Source organism: Rhinolophus sinicus, linkage group LG03 (genome assembly GCF_036562045.2).
Source record: "Rhinolophus sinicus isolate RSC01 linkage group LG03, ASM3656204v1, whole genome shotgun sequence".
Classification (NCBI taxonomy): domain Eukaryota; kingdom Metazoa; phylum Chordata; class Mammalia; order Chiroptera; family Rhinolophidae; genus Rhinolophus; species Rhinolophus sinicus.
The window spans coordinates 34,570,803-34,587,126 of NC_133753.1; the positions used below are offsets into that span (position 1 = coordinate 34,570,803).

Consider the following 16,324-nt stretch of genomic DNA (forward strand, 5'->3'; position numbering starts at 1 on the left):
GACATCATCAAATAATGTTTCAGCAGTCATTTTTCCGTACGTTGTAGGGTCTAGCAAGATTGCTGTTCTGTTAAGGAACCTCAGTAGATTAAATATCTCTAACATGATTAACTTTGGAAACCATAGATACATAGTTTGCAGCCAAGAAAACAGTGTTGTATTTTAGCCTTTTTGTTTAGTTCAATCCCTTCCTTAATGTGGAATCCTGAGATTTCTCTAAAACGTATGTCAGATTTCACTTCATCAGGAATCTCTCACCTGTGTTCTATTTCTATCTTTTAAATTGCTAGTAAGAGTTATATATACGAATGTCATGCTGTTGACACAAACACAGCATGTTCAAAGTGGAACTCATCAAATCTGAAAAATATAAAAAGATGTGGCAATCATATGCTAAAACCTCTTTTTTATGGATGAGAAAACCGATCTATAAAGTTAAGTGACTCATTAATGGTCATGGAGGTAGTTATGAAAGTTATCTTCAGACTTCTGTTATATTTAACAAACTTAACAGCGCTGTATCTAAGAATTTTATAAATATTGCTCATTTAAGGTTCACAACAACTTTATGAGATGTAAGTACATTATTATCCTTATTTTACAGATGAAACAATCACAGATGCTACAATTCATTAGTGATAGAGTTGAGATTCAGACCTAGGCGGTTCTGCCTCCAGAACCATGCTTTTAACCACTGTGTTATTGTATACTGTTTTGTCTAATTATTTTTCGCAAATCATTTTATGGTTTAACACCCGAATGCAGCAAGATCTTGGGGACAATATAGTAGCATCCGGGTTAAGAGCTTGGACTTTTGACTCTGGATTGCTGCATTCAAATCCCCATGCTGGCACTTACATTCTTTTGAGCAAATCATTTAACTTTTCCATGCTTCAAAACCTCTTCTGTAAAATGAAGATGATAATAATAGTACTTATTGCACAGGCTTATTGTGAGGAATAAGTAAGTTAATGCTGATGGAAATGCCTAGAATAAAGCCTGACAGTATACTCCCAGTAGGAATTATTATCATTCTGTAATTCATTGTTTAACATTGTTCACCACCTAAAACCATCTTTTTCTTCATAGGTATGTCACTTCAATAACTACTTCCTCCTTTTCTCTACTATACTAATTCTTACCTCTGTGCCATTTCTTATGATGCTTTCCAGTCTGCAATATTTAATAATATATTTTTAACATTTTGGTGATTTCTTATTTCTCTGTAACAGAAATAGAAATACAATGCCTGAAGGTCAAGCACAAAAGGAATCCCCTGGACTTTCTTTTCTTATGAGTTATACTTCTAGATCACCTGGATTGAATTTATTTGATTCTTCTATATTTGATTCAGAAGTGTCATCAGATCAGGTAATATGAGAAGCTAAAGCTAAATTTCTGAAAAATTGTACACTGGAGCCTTAAGTAATTTTAGTTCTTTAGTACCAAACTATCCTGGGTCATAGGCAATTTTTAAAAAGATTCTTGGTATTGATAGTATAGCAGTGTTCCCCCACTATCTTTTTGTTTTCAACTTCAGGTGCCCCAAGCTGATATCTATATAAATACAAAAAAATCTCAGAGTAGGGATTATTTAAATTGCAGTTAAAGGCAGTTTAAAAATTAATTTGGCTTTATAGTTCATGTATCTAACTTTAAACAAATTTCCCATATTCTCAGTGTAAAAATTCTCCATGTTATTAGTTGGCCTTTCATCTACATGTGTGTCTATAGCAACATTATCATTGGTTAATTTTAAGAGTCCTAAAGAATATCCTTCTAATGGTGATTTCTACTGTTCAGTGATAGAAATCATGCTAAAGTGCTGTTTTCTGTATTTAGCAATTGAAGTGGAAAATTAAGATACTGTATTTGACCAGCAGAGATGGCATAGTGTAGTGGTTAAGACTAGACTCTGAAGCCAGACTACTTGGGTATATATTGGATGTGGGATTTTGGGTACTTAATTCTCTGTTTCTCTTCTGTAAAATGGAAATAATAATTTTTACCATAGGGTTTGTGAATATTAAATGGATTTATGTATACATAGCACTTAGAAAAGTTCTAAGCACTTAATAATGCCATTTATATAGCAATGTAATATCAGTATGGTATTGTTATTGCTCATTTAAATTAGTCATATTTAGCCAGTTTTATATAGATTAGAATATTTTATTCCTACATCCTCACACTACATTAAATTGTGGAAATTATAAATGTATTGATAGATGACATAATACTATACATTTCATAGAATTTCATGTCTTCAACTTTGTCTCAATGTTTATCTAAATGCTTATTTCAAAAACAGCTAATTCCTCGGTGTGTACTGCCCATGAAAACATAGACTACAGTTAGTTAATTCTCATTTACAATAGTAACATAAATGCAAAATACATGTATGTAACCTTAGCAGGAAATGTACATTGGATGAAAAAACAAAAAATATTTTAAAAAAGTAATTGAATACCTAGAAAGATATATGAAGTACCTGTATAGGAAGAAAATACTGTAAATATATATTTCTTCCTCAAGTGATTTATAAACGTAATCCAATTAAAATCTAATTTGAGTCCTGGCATGGTGGGGTTAGGAAGGAGATTGGCAAATAATTATTAAGTTTCCTGGTCAAGAATAATCAAGACACTGTTCAAAGATATTAGTAATAAATTAAAATGGAATTCTAAGAAAATATTTAACTCAAGGCAGAGAAGGAAGTGTAAAAAGACACACATGAAACAAACAGAAAACAAATAGTAAATTGTTTGACAAAAATAAGAGATTTAAAAATAATTATATTAATCATAAATGGGCTAAGCACTCCATTAAAAGGCAGAGTTTGTAAGAATGGATAAAAAGCATGTCCCAGTTATAGTTGTTATAGGAGACACACTCTAAAGACAAAGATAGGTTAAAAGTGAATAGATGGAAAAAGATGTATCATGAAAACTGTAAGCACTACTCTAATATCATTTTAGGTTGTTTTCAAGACAAAAAATGTTTATAAAGGTAAAGAGGAACATTTCATAAGGATAAAAGAATCAATTCTTAAGGAAGATATAACAGTGACAAATGTGTATATGCCTAATAACAATTTCAAAATATAGAAACAAAAATTAACAGAATTAAAGGGAGAAATAGACAAAATCACATTTAGTTGGAGATTTTTAACATCCCTTTCTCAATCAATAAAGATCTTTTATAAAATCTGAACAACAGTATTGACTTCTTGACCTAACTTACATTTATAGAACACCACACCAGTAACTGCAGCATATATATTCTTTTCAAGTGCTGATGGTACGTACATTCACCAAGAGAGGTTGTATTCTGGGTCATAAAATGAGTCTTAATACATTTAAAAGGATTGAAATCACAAAGAGTATATTCTTAGACCACAACAGAATTAAATTAGAAATAAATAGCAAGATATTAGGAGAATCCTGAATATTAAGGTTATGGATCACAGAAGAAATAATGAGAGAAATTAGAAAAGATTTGAAATGAATGATTATGAACATTCAGCATATCAAAAATTGTGGATGCTGCCAAAACCAGAGCAAAAATGATAATTTAATTATTTAAATTATTAATTATTTAAAGCTAATAGAAAATAAAGGTATAAAATCAGTGACCTGAAAGTTCCACCTTGAAACGCTAGAAAAAGAAGAACAAAATAAACCTAAAGTAAATAGAATGAATAAGAAAGAGAAATCAGTGAAATAGAAAACAGAAAATTAATAAAGCCAAAGTTAGTTCTTTGAAAAATATTAGCAAAATTTATAAACTCCTTGTAGATTAACAGAAGACAGTTTACCTGTATTAGGAATGAAAGAGAGGATAGCATTATAGATCCTATGGACATTAATAATAAGAGACTAACATAAAATAGAGTATTGGTGGGGGGTACTTCACTTTCTACATAATGAAACACCCTATAAAACTAGAGCAATCAAAATAGTGAAATAATGGTACAAGGAATGATAGATTGATGGCTTGGTCTAGAAAGTCTTGACACAAAAGAATTTAGAATGTGATAAAGATGGGACCACAAATTAGTAGGGATAAATTGGGCACTCATCTTGCATTTACACCAATAGAAGTTATAGATGCATTAAATTAAAAATGTTAACCATCAATATTTCAGAGGAAATATAGGTGAATATTTGCCAGATCGTAAGAGGAGGAAGTATTCTCTCTGCATAAAAACAATGGAAGAAGAGAAAAGAAAATTTAAAAAGTTTGGGTTTGGTTACATACAAATTTTTATATATTAAAAAATTTAAAGGCAAAGTGATAATGTGTTATAAAATATTTGTAATAATATGACAAAGAATTTATATGTTTAATATGCAAAGAGCTTGTATGTACCAATAAAAAAATTACTGCCTCAATAGAGATGTGGACAAAGTCCATATGGTGAATAGATAATTCACTGAGAAAGAAATTCAAGTGATTTATAAAATCTGTGGGAAGAACACTTTTCCTTATTAATTGTCAAAGAAATGTAAATCTGTGCATAACAGTATTCATGTGGGCATTATATTAGAAAAAGGAATAGAAACAACCTAAATATCCAAAATAAAAGAATGATTGAAAATGTATGTATGGTATGTCAATATGGAAGAATATTAAAATACCATAAAAACAATCAGAGTTTGGAAGAATAGTGACTTGGAAAAATGCTCATAATGTAACATTTTGGGAAACAAAAGAGGACAGAAAATTATGTCTCTCATGATCCCATTTTTTAAAAAGCCTGTCTTACGGAGAAAATAGACTCTTTGGCCGCAAACGTGATCTGAAATGACATGAAGCTATCATACTTCCAATTACTTTTATAGGAAGAAAAACAATACCAAGAACCTGATTTGTGAAACCTTCAGAATAAAGCAAAAGTTAATTAGAATTTTAGGTTATATTACTATTCCAAAGTAGGAACTATCCACTATCCGTATGTTGCCTGTTAATTTATCTATTGTTAGAATCAAATCAGTAAGCCTATTTTAATATAAGTAAATGATAGGTTTTGAAGATAGATCTCTTTTTAGTATTATACAATAGTGTGCTATATAGAATGTCACTATCTTGTCTACTCTAACTATACTTACTAGAAAAACCAGGCTTTAGATTCAAATATAAATGCTATATATACTGTTCTACTGATATCATGAGTAATATTTAATGAAAATTATTTTTCAGTTTAATGAACATTGTGCTGCAGGAAATTTAAATCCTCTCTCATCACAGCAAGAAATCGGTAAGTAATTTGTTACATATAAAAACATGCTAACTTTTCCCTTTACATTTTTTGTCTCTAAGTGATTTTCTTAGGCACTTAGTTTATTCTTTAAAAATTACTGTTACTTTTGAACCACTCACTAATTATTATTATTATTATTATTATTATTATTATTATTATTATTTAGCAATTTAGCTTCTTCTCTTACTACTCTACCAAACATACTTTCTCCAGTATTATTAGTGACTTATGAATTATCAAATATTATGGGTATTTATTGCCATATTCAGTCTCTGCACCATTGATCTAGTTGACTATTCCCATCTTCTTTCTGAAGTTTTGGATATCCTCCTATATCTCTTGTGCTTACTCTTCATTGGAACTTCTTTCTTCTTTTATCCCTTGACTAATTATTCAACGTATAGATATAAACATATATGTGTGCATGTAGTATACTTTATATCAGGTACTGCTTTTGGTTCTGGTGATAGAATAGTGGACAAGAATGCAAAGTTCTCATAGGATTTATGTTCTAGTGGGAGAGACTGAAAATCGGCAAAGAAATGATTATGTGTCAGGTAGTACACTAATGGATCTGGGTTTGATCAGATTCACAGAATATAATTTTTAATCCAATATTAGATTTACCTAGCTTTGTAGAAAGATACAGGATAGAAGATAATAGCATGTATAGCATCTTTATCTCATTAAGAGGCCCACCATCTACCCAAATAATAAGCTTTCTTTTACCACCTCACCCACATGGGGCATGTAAGACTGCTGTGGACAAAAGGCATGGTGCATATAGGTCACCTTGACACACAAAAGCTGCAACCTCAGTTTCCCACAAGTCTTTTATTACCATTCTAATCATGAGGCCCAAGGCCTGTATACCAGCTCACAGCTCCTCTAATTCAGGTGCAGTCTCACACAGTAGACTAGGCAGATACAACATTGTACATTTACCTTAATTCTGTATTTGCTAAGAAAAGAGTGCTGTGAGAAGTCAGATTCCAAGATCATTCTCCAAATGGACCTAGGTCAGCTTGGGCTTGATGTTAACTCCATTTACTGGTGATGATGAGTATTATGAAGGAAAGTAAAAGGTAGGGAGTACCTTGGTTGCTGTGTTACAAGGGAGTCAGGAAAGGCATCATTAAAAGGCAGCATTTGAGCAGAGACCTGAAGGAGGTGGGTGTTACAAACTACTGAGATACTGTTCTAGGCAAAGGATGAGAGCATGCTCAACATGATCATTGAACAGCAGGTAAACTGGTATGATTGGAATCAAATAAGGAAGGAGTAACTGGTAGGGAATTAAATAAAAAAGTTTGGAGGGAAAGCAAACCTTATGAGGCCCTTGACCATTCAGGATTTTGAGTTTTTTCTGAGTGACAGCGGAAGCTTTGGAGAGTTTTGAATGAAGGACTGAAGTGATTCCACAGGTTTTAAAAGAATTATTTGGCTTCTATATGGAAAACAGACTGTATAGAAACATGGGTGAAATCAGGGACATTGATTAGGAAGCTATTAAAATAATACAGGTAGGAATTGATGATGGCGAGGATGGTGGCAGTGGAAGTGGTGAGAAATCAGATTTTGATCATTAGTTTTCTGAAGGTAGAGTTGTAAGGATTTGTTTATGGACTGGATGTAAGGATTAAGGGAAAGAAATAAGAATGATGCCAAGATTTTGACATGAATAACTGTAAGAATGGAATTGCCATTTATGGAAATATGGAAGTTTATAGAAGTTAATTTGAGATTGACAGGAACTGGGAGTTCAGTTTTGGAAGTGTTATTGAAAAGCCTGTATTAGCTACCTAAGTGAAAGTATAGTAAGAAATTATATATATGAATCTGGAATTCATTGGGGGTGGAGACATAAATTTTGGAATTGTCATAAATGCTATTTACTGCTATGAGACCAGAAGAGATCTACCAATTGCAAACATTCTTTAAATGTCTGTCATCTAACATATTAAATCTAATTTTCTCTTTTGACACCTTCATTCGACACTCATTAACATCAGTACTTTGAAATATTATAATACAGATGATGACCAGTTCATATCTACCCTTCCTCACTTCTCCAAAACTCTAGGACCTTAATATTTCTTACAGTCATCCCCCCAGTTTTATTGAGATATAATTGACATACGGTACTGTATAAATTTAAGGTATACAGCATAATTGTTTGACTTACATATGTTGTGAAATGATTACCACAGTAAGTTTAGTTAGTATTCATTATCTCATATAGATACAAAAAAAGAAAAAGCAAAGAAAAAATTTTTTCTTCATGATGAGAACTCTCAGGATTTACTCTCTTAACAACATATATATGTATATATATATGTATATATGCATAAAACACATACATATATAAATTATATATACAGAGGGTGCCAAAAAATATATACACATTTTAAGAAAGGAAAAGACTATTAAACTTGTAGTACTCAATATGTACCAATAACAAAAGATGAGTACGAGTCAACGTTTGACTTCTGCAATGACTAGAGGTGTTCAAAGTGGTTACCATCAGCGTCCAGACACTCTGATTACAGTGAACTACTGCTTGAGCAATGTTGACTAAAGTGTCCACTTGTATACATTTTTTTGGCACCTCAGGTATATATTATAGCAGTGTTAACTATAGTCAGCATGTTGTACATTATATCCCTAATACTTATTTATCTTGTAACTAGAAGTTTGTACCTTTTGACCGCCTTCCTCCAATTCTCCCTCACCCTCCCTCAGTTTCCCTTCTTCTGGTAACCAAAAATCTGATCTCTTTTTCTCAGTTTGGTTTTTTTTCTTTTTCTTTTTTATTTTCTTAGATTCCACATATAAATAAGATAATATTATAGTATTTGTCTTTCTCTGTCTGAATTATTTCACTTAGCATAATTCCCTCAAGGTTGTTGTTAAATGGCAGGATCTCCCAGGTTTTTATGACCGAATAATATCTGTGTGTGTGTGTTTGTGTGTGTGCGTGTGTGTGTATGTGTATGTATACATGTACCACAACTTCTCTATCCATTCATCTGTCAATGAGCACTTAAGTTGTTTACATGTTTTGGCTATTATAAATAATGCTTCTATGAGCATGGGGGGTGCAGATATGTTTTGTTTGTGTTTTTATTTTCTTTGGATGTATGCCCAGAAGTGGAGTTGCTGGATCTTATGATAGTTCTATATTTAATTTTTGAGGATCCTCCATGCTGTTTTCCACAGTGGCTATAGCAGTTTACCATCCCACCAACAGTGCACAAGGGTTCCCTTTTCTTCACGTCCTCACCAGCCTTTGTTATTTCTTGTTCTTTTGATAATGCCCATTCTGACAGGTGTGAGGTGATACGTCATTTTGGTCTTGATGTGCATTTTTCTAATGACTAGTGATGTTGAGCATCTTTCCGTGTACCTGTTGGCCATTCATATACCTTCATTGAAAAAAATGTCTGTTCAGGTTGTTTGCCCATTTTTAATTGGATTTTTTGTTATTTTTTCAGTTGAGTTTATAAATTCTATGTATTTTGGATATTAACCCCTTATCAGAGATATGGTTTGTAAATATTTTTCCCATTCTATAGGTTGTCTTTTGACTTTGTTGATTGTTTCTTTTGCTGTGCAGAAGCTTTTTAATTTGATGTAGACCCATTTGTTTACTTTTTATTTTGTAGCTTTTGCTTAGGTGTCATATCTAAAAAATTATTGCCAAGACTCATGTCAAGGAGCTTTTTTCCTATGTTTCTTCCTGAGAGTTTCATGGTTTCAGGTCTTACATTTAAGTCTTTAGTTCATTTTGAGTTAATTTCTGATAGATCGGCCGGTAAAGGAACACACATGGTCAGGCAAGTTAAGAGTTTTTATTGTAAGAGAGCGAGAGTTTATCGGGCTGAGCAAAAGATGGCTACAGCCTGGGCTGCATGTCTAAAAGAGACGTACAGCCCCGAAGGAGGGAGTGAGGAGGGTTTTATAGGGGCTGTGCTGACAGGGTAGCATTGTTTGAACAGAAGTGCTGACTGCCTGCAAGCCAGTAGCTGTTTCGTGGCATTTTCTGTTCTCATAAGTTCAACTCTGTCTGCAAGTGCAGGCCAACAGACATTTTGTTGTTTTCTTGCAGACATGGCTCTGTCTGTAAGTCAAGGTCTCTGAGACCTAACATTCAGAGACCTAACATTAAGTCAAGGTCTCTAACATTCCGAGACCTAACAATTTCTATGAGTGTGAGTAAGACAGAGATCTAGTTTCATTCTCCTCAATGTGAATATCTAATTTTCCCAGCAGCATTTATTGGAGGGACTACCTTTTCTTCATTGAGTATTCTTAGCTCCCTTGTCAAATATTAGTTGACTGTATATGCTTGAGTTTATTTCTGGGCTCTTGATTCTGTTCCATTGATCTATTTGTCTGTTTTTATGCCAGTACCATACTGTTTAGATTACTATAGCTTGAAATCAGGAAGTGTCTCCCATTTTGTTCTTCTTTCTCAGGATGACTTTGGCTTTTCAGGGTCTTTTGTGGTCCATATAAATTTTAGGATTTTATTCCTACTTCTGTAAAAAATGCCGTTGGAATCTTTATAGAGATTGCATTGAATCTATAGCTGGCCATTGGTAGTACTGACATTTTAACAATATTAGTTCTTCCAATTCATTGACATGGAATACCTTTCATTTATTTGTGTCTTTTTCGATTTCTTTTATCAGTGTCTTGTCGTTTTCAGAGTAGAGTCTTCAACTCCTTAGTTAAGTTTATTCCTAAGTATTTTATTGTTTTGGGTGCTGTAATAAATGGAATCATTTTCTTTATTTCTTTTTCAGATAACTTATTGTTAGTGTATAGAAATGCTAATTTTTTATCAGTTTCAGGTGTAAAAAACAATGTAATAGTTAGATATTTACACCCCTCACAAAGTGATAATGCCCCTCCCCCAGTCTATCCGTCTGACATTGTATATAGCTGTTACAATTCCATTGACTCTATTCCCTATGCTGTACTCCACATCCCATGACCATATATATGGTCCTTTATAATACAAAAAACAAGTATGTAAATGTAAACAGATAAAAATTTGAGTTAAAAAATTAAAATGAAAGATTTACATATATATAAAGATATATGTATATATACATATATATATATATAAAATTATAGTTGACATTCAATATTATTCAGCTTCAAATGCCCATCGGTAGATGACTGGATTAAGAAACTGTGGTACGTTTATACAATGGAGTATTACTCGGCCATAAAGAAGAATGAAATCTACCATTTGCAATGATATGGATGGACCTAGAGAACATGATCCTAAGTGAAATAAGTCAGTTGAATAAAGACAAATACCATATGATCTCACTTATATGTGGAATCTAAAGAACAGAATAAATGAGCAAACTAAACAGAAAGAGTCTCAGAGATGTAGCGAAAAAACTGATGGTTGCTAGATGGGAGGAGGGTAGGGATGAGCGAGAAGGTGAGATTAGAATGCCCAAATTGGTTGAAGCACTGTTGATTTTTGTATGTTAATTTCGTATCCTGCAACTTTACTGAATTTGTTGATTACATCTATCAGTTTTTCTTGTGGAATCTTTAGGATTTTCTATATATACAATTTTGTTATCTGCAAATAGAGACAGTTTTACTTCTTCCTTTCCAATTTTAATGCCTCTTATTTCTTTTCCTTGCCTGATTGCTCTGGCAAGGATTTCCAGTACTATGTTGAATAGGAGTGGAGATAGTGGACACCATTGTCTTGTTCCTGATCTTAGAGGAAAAGTTTTCAACCTTTAACCACTGAGTATGTGGTTAGCTCTGGGCTTTCCTTATTTGGCCTTTATTATGTTGCAGTCTGCTCCTGCTATACCTAATTTGTTAAGAATTTTTTTTTTCTCACCATGAACAGATGTTGAAGTTTGTCAGATGCTTTTGTGTGTCTGTTGAGATGATCATACGATTTTTTTCTTTCATTTTCTTTACGTGATGTATCAATCACATTGATTGATTTGTATATGTTGAACAATCCTTGCATCCCAGGCATAAATCTCACTTGGTCATTGTGAATGATCCTTTTAATGCTGCTGCTGAATTTGATTTGCTAGTATTTTATTGAGAATTTTTACATCTGTATTCATGAGGAATATTGATCTGTAATTTTCTCTGTTAGTGTCCTTTTCTAGCTTTGGTATCAAGGTAATAATGCTGGCCTTGTAAAATGAGTTTGGGAGTATTCCACCCTCTTTGATTTTTTTTTTTTTTTTGGAAGAGTTTGAGAAGGATTGGCATTAATTCATTTTTAAATGTTTGGTAAGATTTACCAGTGAAGCCATCTGGTAGGATCTTATTTCCAATTGTGTTATTGATATCTTTTTATATTTAAGACATCTGTTGAAATTAAAAACTCAGCATATCTGAAATCAAACTTGTTCTCTTTCTGACATACCAAATGATATCTCCATTAGTCTAGTTGCCAAGACTTAGAACGTTAGTAATAATTTTAACTTCTATTGTGTCTGTGACTGTAGTCAGCTAGTCATTAAGTTATATCAGTTCTCTCTCTGAAATATTTATTTCCTTTCTTACCTATAATATTTTCATTGAAATCATTATATTTTAAACTCTTATTAGCGTTTACTTAGGCTATTGCAGTAACATCATAATTAGTCTTTTCATCTTACCTATAGATCACAGTCCAGTTAATTTTCCTTATACATAGTGTTGACTATCTCACTGTCCTAGTTAAATACCTTTAGTGGCTCCCCATGCAGTGTCAAATTATATGCTCCTATTTTTCTAATCTAGCTCCAACGTACCTTTTAAGCCTTTTCTCTTAAAAGAATAATCTGTGATTTGGCCAGAGTGAAGAACTCATTACAACCCAAATATGCTCACACTTTCTGACCCACTTTTTTCTTTCTGAAATCCTCAACTTTGTTTCTTTCTAATCATCTTTTCAAAACCAGGTTTTTTTCTATAGAATCTATTATTTTCCTCTTCAACCTTCTATTTCAAAAAGATCTCTCCTTCACTTTTCTGAATGCCTCTCTTTTAAATACTTTTTTTACATTCTACCATCTGTCATTATTTATGATTATATATAAAATCTCTTCTAGTCACAGGTTATTTGAAGGCAAGGACTCTGAATTCTCCACAGCACCTACACTTACTGCCTTATACAATAATCTGTTATTTATGATGAGCATAGAAGTTTAATGAAGACTTCAATATGAACTTCTTTTCTTCTGAAATTAAAAAAAATCAAATTCACTTATTCAGTGGGAGATTAAAGATTTTAGTTCTTTCTGGATCTATAGCTGTATTGCAGTTATCTTTCATTAAGTCTTATAGATGTGTACTGAAGTCCATGGAAAAAAATAGACTGAGAAAGGGAGAGAGAAAGTACTCAAGTATCTGGTTATCAACCCATCCATCCTTTCATCCTCCCACCCACCCACCCATCCATTCATCCATCCACCCATTCACCTTACTTTTGGTTGGCTCAGATTTATTTTGGGTGAAATAACAGATGTTTAAAAACAAAATTTCAAAGTGGCGCAAAGTGTTTTGTTTTGCTTAATGTACTCACTGAATTGGTTCTGTATGGAGAAAATATAGATGCTTTAAAAGACTTGTTTCAAGTAAGTCTTTGAATTACTGTACATTTTAAATTGTTTAATAACAATTAAAAATTATAATTAAGATGTTAAAAATATACTTATAGTCTTAAATAATATAATGAATGAAAAACAATGTTTTTTCTGGGAGTAATCACCCAAATAACTTCTTATGTAAATTTGATTAAAAAAAATCCTTTTAAAACCATAAAATCCTTTTCACTTTCTGTCAATTTCCTAGAACAATGCCATGAGCAATAATTGTACTCAATAAATATCTTATTTTGCCATATATAATGCACACTATTTTGCCCAAATTTGTGAGGGAAAAATAAGGATGTACATTATACATGGGTAGTACTGATGTTGTATCTATATAAATGTTTTTAATTCTTTTATTTATGCTTATGAGTTAAAAGTGTAACTCTAGAAATCAATAATTATATCCATATGAAAAATAATACCCTGGAATATGATAATTGGTTTTGTTAAACTTACTTGCAATGACGAAGAGTTCTTGGCCTTCTATGATGCATAAGTATCGTAAATTTGTTACCAGCACATAAAATTTCTTGTACCTTGTATTTGTTCTTGTGTTTTGTAATTAATTGTTACATAAAATTTTGTGTACCATAATATGTTAAAAAATAAAACGCTAAAATTCCTTTATAATACAAAAAACAAGTACGTAAATGTAAACAGATAAAAATTTGAGTTAAAAAATTAAAGCGAAAGATTTTTCCCCCTGAAAGTTTGGGACAAAAATGTGGGTCCGCATTATACGTCGCAAAATACGGTAATAGTTGAATAAGTTTGACTTATGCAATGTCTCTCAGACCCAGCATTTCTTTCTCCATTCCCTTTGCTATGATTGTAGGTAAGGCCAAGCTTTCATCATCTCTTTTTTGTTATTCCCACTTCTAGACACTCTCCTGTTTCAGCCTTTCTACACATTCTCTCCTGAGTAATCCTTATAAAACAGTATAAATCTTGTCATAGCTCTGCTTGAAAACTTTTAATGGCTTCCTGTTATCTACCAGACAAAGTCCAGATTCTATAGTTGGACATACAGCAGTTTTCCTGAGCTCATCTTCGTTAATTCCCTTTTAATAGCTCTTTATTATTTCTCAGTGCTCCTGACAAGCTGAATTGATTTCTGTTACCCTTATATTTCCCATGCACACCTGTTTCTGTGCCTCTGTGATAATTATTCCATTTGAGGTGTTTTAATCCTCTTCCTTCCTTATGAGTATGTTTTTTATATATTTGAGTTCAAATTACTTGAAAGTAGGATTTAAGTTTGAACCTGCTTCACCTTCCATAGTACAAAGAACAATACTTTGCACATAAGAGGAATATAGTTAAATACCTGCTTAACAGATAAATGATTCAATGTTTATTTATTGTATGTAGTATATTATAATTTAGTAGGTTATACAAATCATGTAACATGGATAGCATGATATTGTCAATTAATCTTCCTCAGGAAACTTATTTGGGAAACCAGAAGGAGAAGATGCCTTTACATTTTCTTTTCCATCAGACTCTTCAGCTCATACATTTGGAGCTGGAAAAGATGATTTTAGTTTTCCATTTTCATTTTAATAAGGTCAAAATTCAACACCTTCTTCTGTAAAAGATTTTTCGTCTTCTTTACAAAATACAACACAATTTACTCTTTTTAAACTAATTAGTAATTTCTTGAATTATACTGCTTTGTAATCATCTAGGGCATAAATTTACATTAAAATATGAAGACTACTTTTTTGTTGATTAAAGCAATAATGGGTTATCATAGTTATATTATTTGATGATATTTGTTAAAATATTGATTTAAATTAAGCCTATGTCATGTTATTTTGTTTTTATTTGCAGTATTAGCTATCATTTTGGTTTTGATCTTACAAGCGATGTCCAGGCAGAATATTTATTAATCTTAATAGAACTTGATACTTTTTCCATTAATCTTTATTATAAATATTAAGCCTGCTTCTCCACAGAACCTAAGTTTCATTCTGATAGTATTTTAGGTACTTTGAGAAGAACAAGAACTCCTTCAGGCTTTCAGAAGATCTTTTAGCAGTAACTGTGCAGCATTAGTGCTGAGGTGTACTTAGTACTTTAGCTACTAAAAATGCTTTTAAAATTACTGTTTCACTTGTGCTTTATTTTTGCAATATGAAGAGTAATATCTTAATAACCTCCAATAACTTATGTTACTGATAGGGAATAAAATGTGTCATTTTCTTCTAATACAACAAGGGGTAAAATTCTAATTTTGTCAGTTACTCCAGTATTTTTAACGGAAGGAAATTAAATGTGTAAAGCTAATTTCTGAAAATTGTATTGTTATATTAATGGTGATACTCTTAATATTTCTTTTTGCTTAAGCTTTTTTGAAGAATAGTTAAAATTTTGTTTTCTGTCTTCAACAAAAAATTCACATACATATTTTATATGCATCTTTAGCTTATCAATCAGTTATATAACTTAAATGAAAATATTTAAAATTTTATGAAATTATATAAGCATGTTACTCAATATCTTTGTGTTTTGTACTTTTTAAATTAGTTGTATTGAGTTATCAAGTATTAATAAAGAGTCTGACTCCATATTTTGGTGTGTGACTACTGACTGACAGATTTTAAGCGTCATCCTGTTTTCTTCTCATTCTGTCTCACATCTAGTCAAGATGGTAGGAAAGCCCAGATGTCCCTTCCTTTGGCACCAGTGGGAAGTTAAAGCCATGTATAGGGACGCTTGCCCCAGCCCCACCCCTAACCACCATAAAACCCCAAAGCCAGTCTCCTTTCTCTCTCTCTCAAGCCATTTTTAGACCCGTTTGGGAGGCCTGGCCTGCTAGTCCCAGAAAACGTTATTATGTGAGTATAAGCCTTTTCATACCCTATTGGAATGGGTGTTGTGGTATCATCAGCTTCACTATCTAAACCAAATTTTGGGTGAGAGTCCCTCTTGCTTCAGGGTGTCCACAGCATATCATTATTACAGTAAACCTTCCCAAAGGCTTTTTGGAAGTCAAAAGGATGATATAACCAATGATAGAAAGAATCGAAGAGAACTTTGGACTGGGTTTTTTTGTGTTTTTTTTTAAAAAAAAGACCTTCAACAATGGTTAAAAGGAAAAAATTTCAGTTAAAAAGCTAGAGTTTTTCTTTTTATATTGAGTGTTTATTTTATTGACCCTTTGATTGAATTAATTGGTAGTTCTGGTAAAGTAAAAACATTGCCTATATGTGAGAAAGGAGAAAGATACAATTGGTTTCTTTTTTATTTATTAAGAGGTTCAAAACTAGTTTTTAGCCTTGAGATACCCGGTGATACCATGGTTTATTTTTACTTTAAATGGAGAAATACTTGGCACACCAGAATAGTTAGGTTCTGGTTAGGTTTATCATGTATCAGTAAAAGAGGTAAAGTAAAATACATAAGTATTTTTAAAATA

At 32.1% G+C, this 16,324-nt stretch overlaps 1 protein-coding gene across 1 annotated transcript in view; it reads left to right on the forward strand.

The window, feature by feature from the left end:
- Window positions 1-15,252, forward strand: part of LG03H14orf39 (linkage group 03 C14orf39 homolog) — a 44,435-nt gene extending 29,183 nt beyond the window's left edge. Inside the window, exons 14-16 of the mRNA XM_074329229.1 lie at window positions 1,233-1,371; window positions 5,203-5,260; window positions 14,348-15,252. Of these exons, the coding sequence (XP_074185330.1) occupies window positions 1,233-1,371; window positions 5,203-5,260; window positions 14,348-14,466 (316 nt within the window). The 3' untranslated portion in view covers window positions 14,467-15,252. The remainder of the gene's footprint in view (window positions 1-1,232; window positions 1,372-5,202; window positions 5,261-14,347) is intronic.
- The last annotated feature ends 1,072 nt before the right edge of the window (window positions 15,253-16,324 follow it).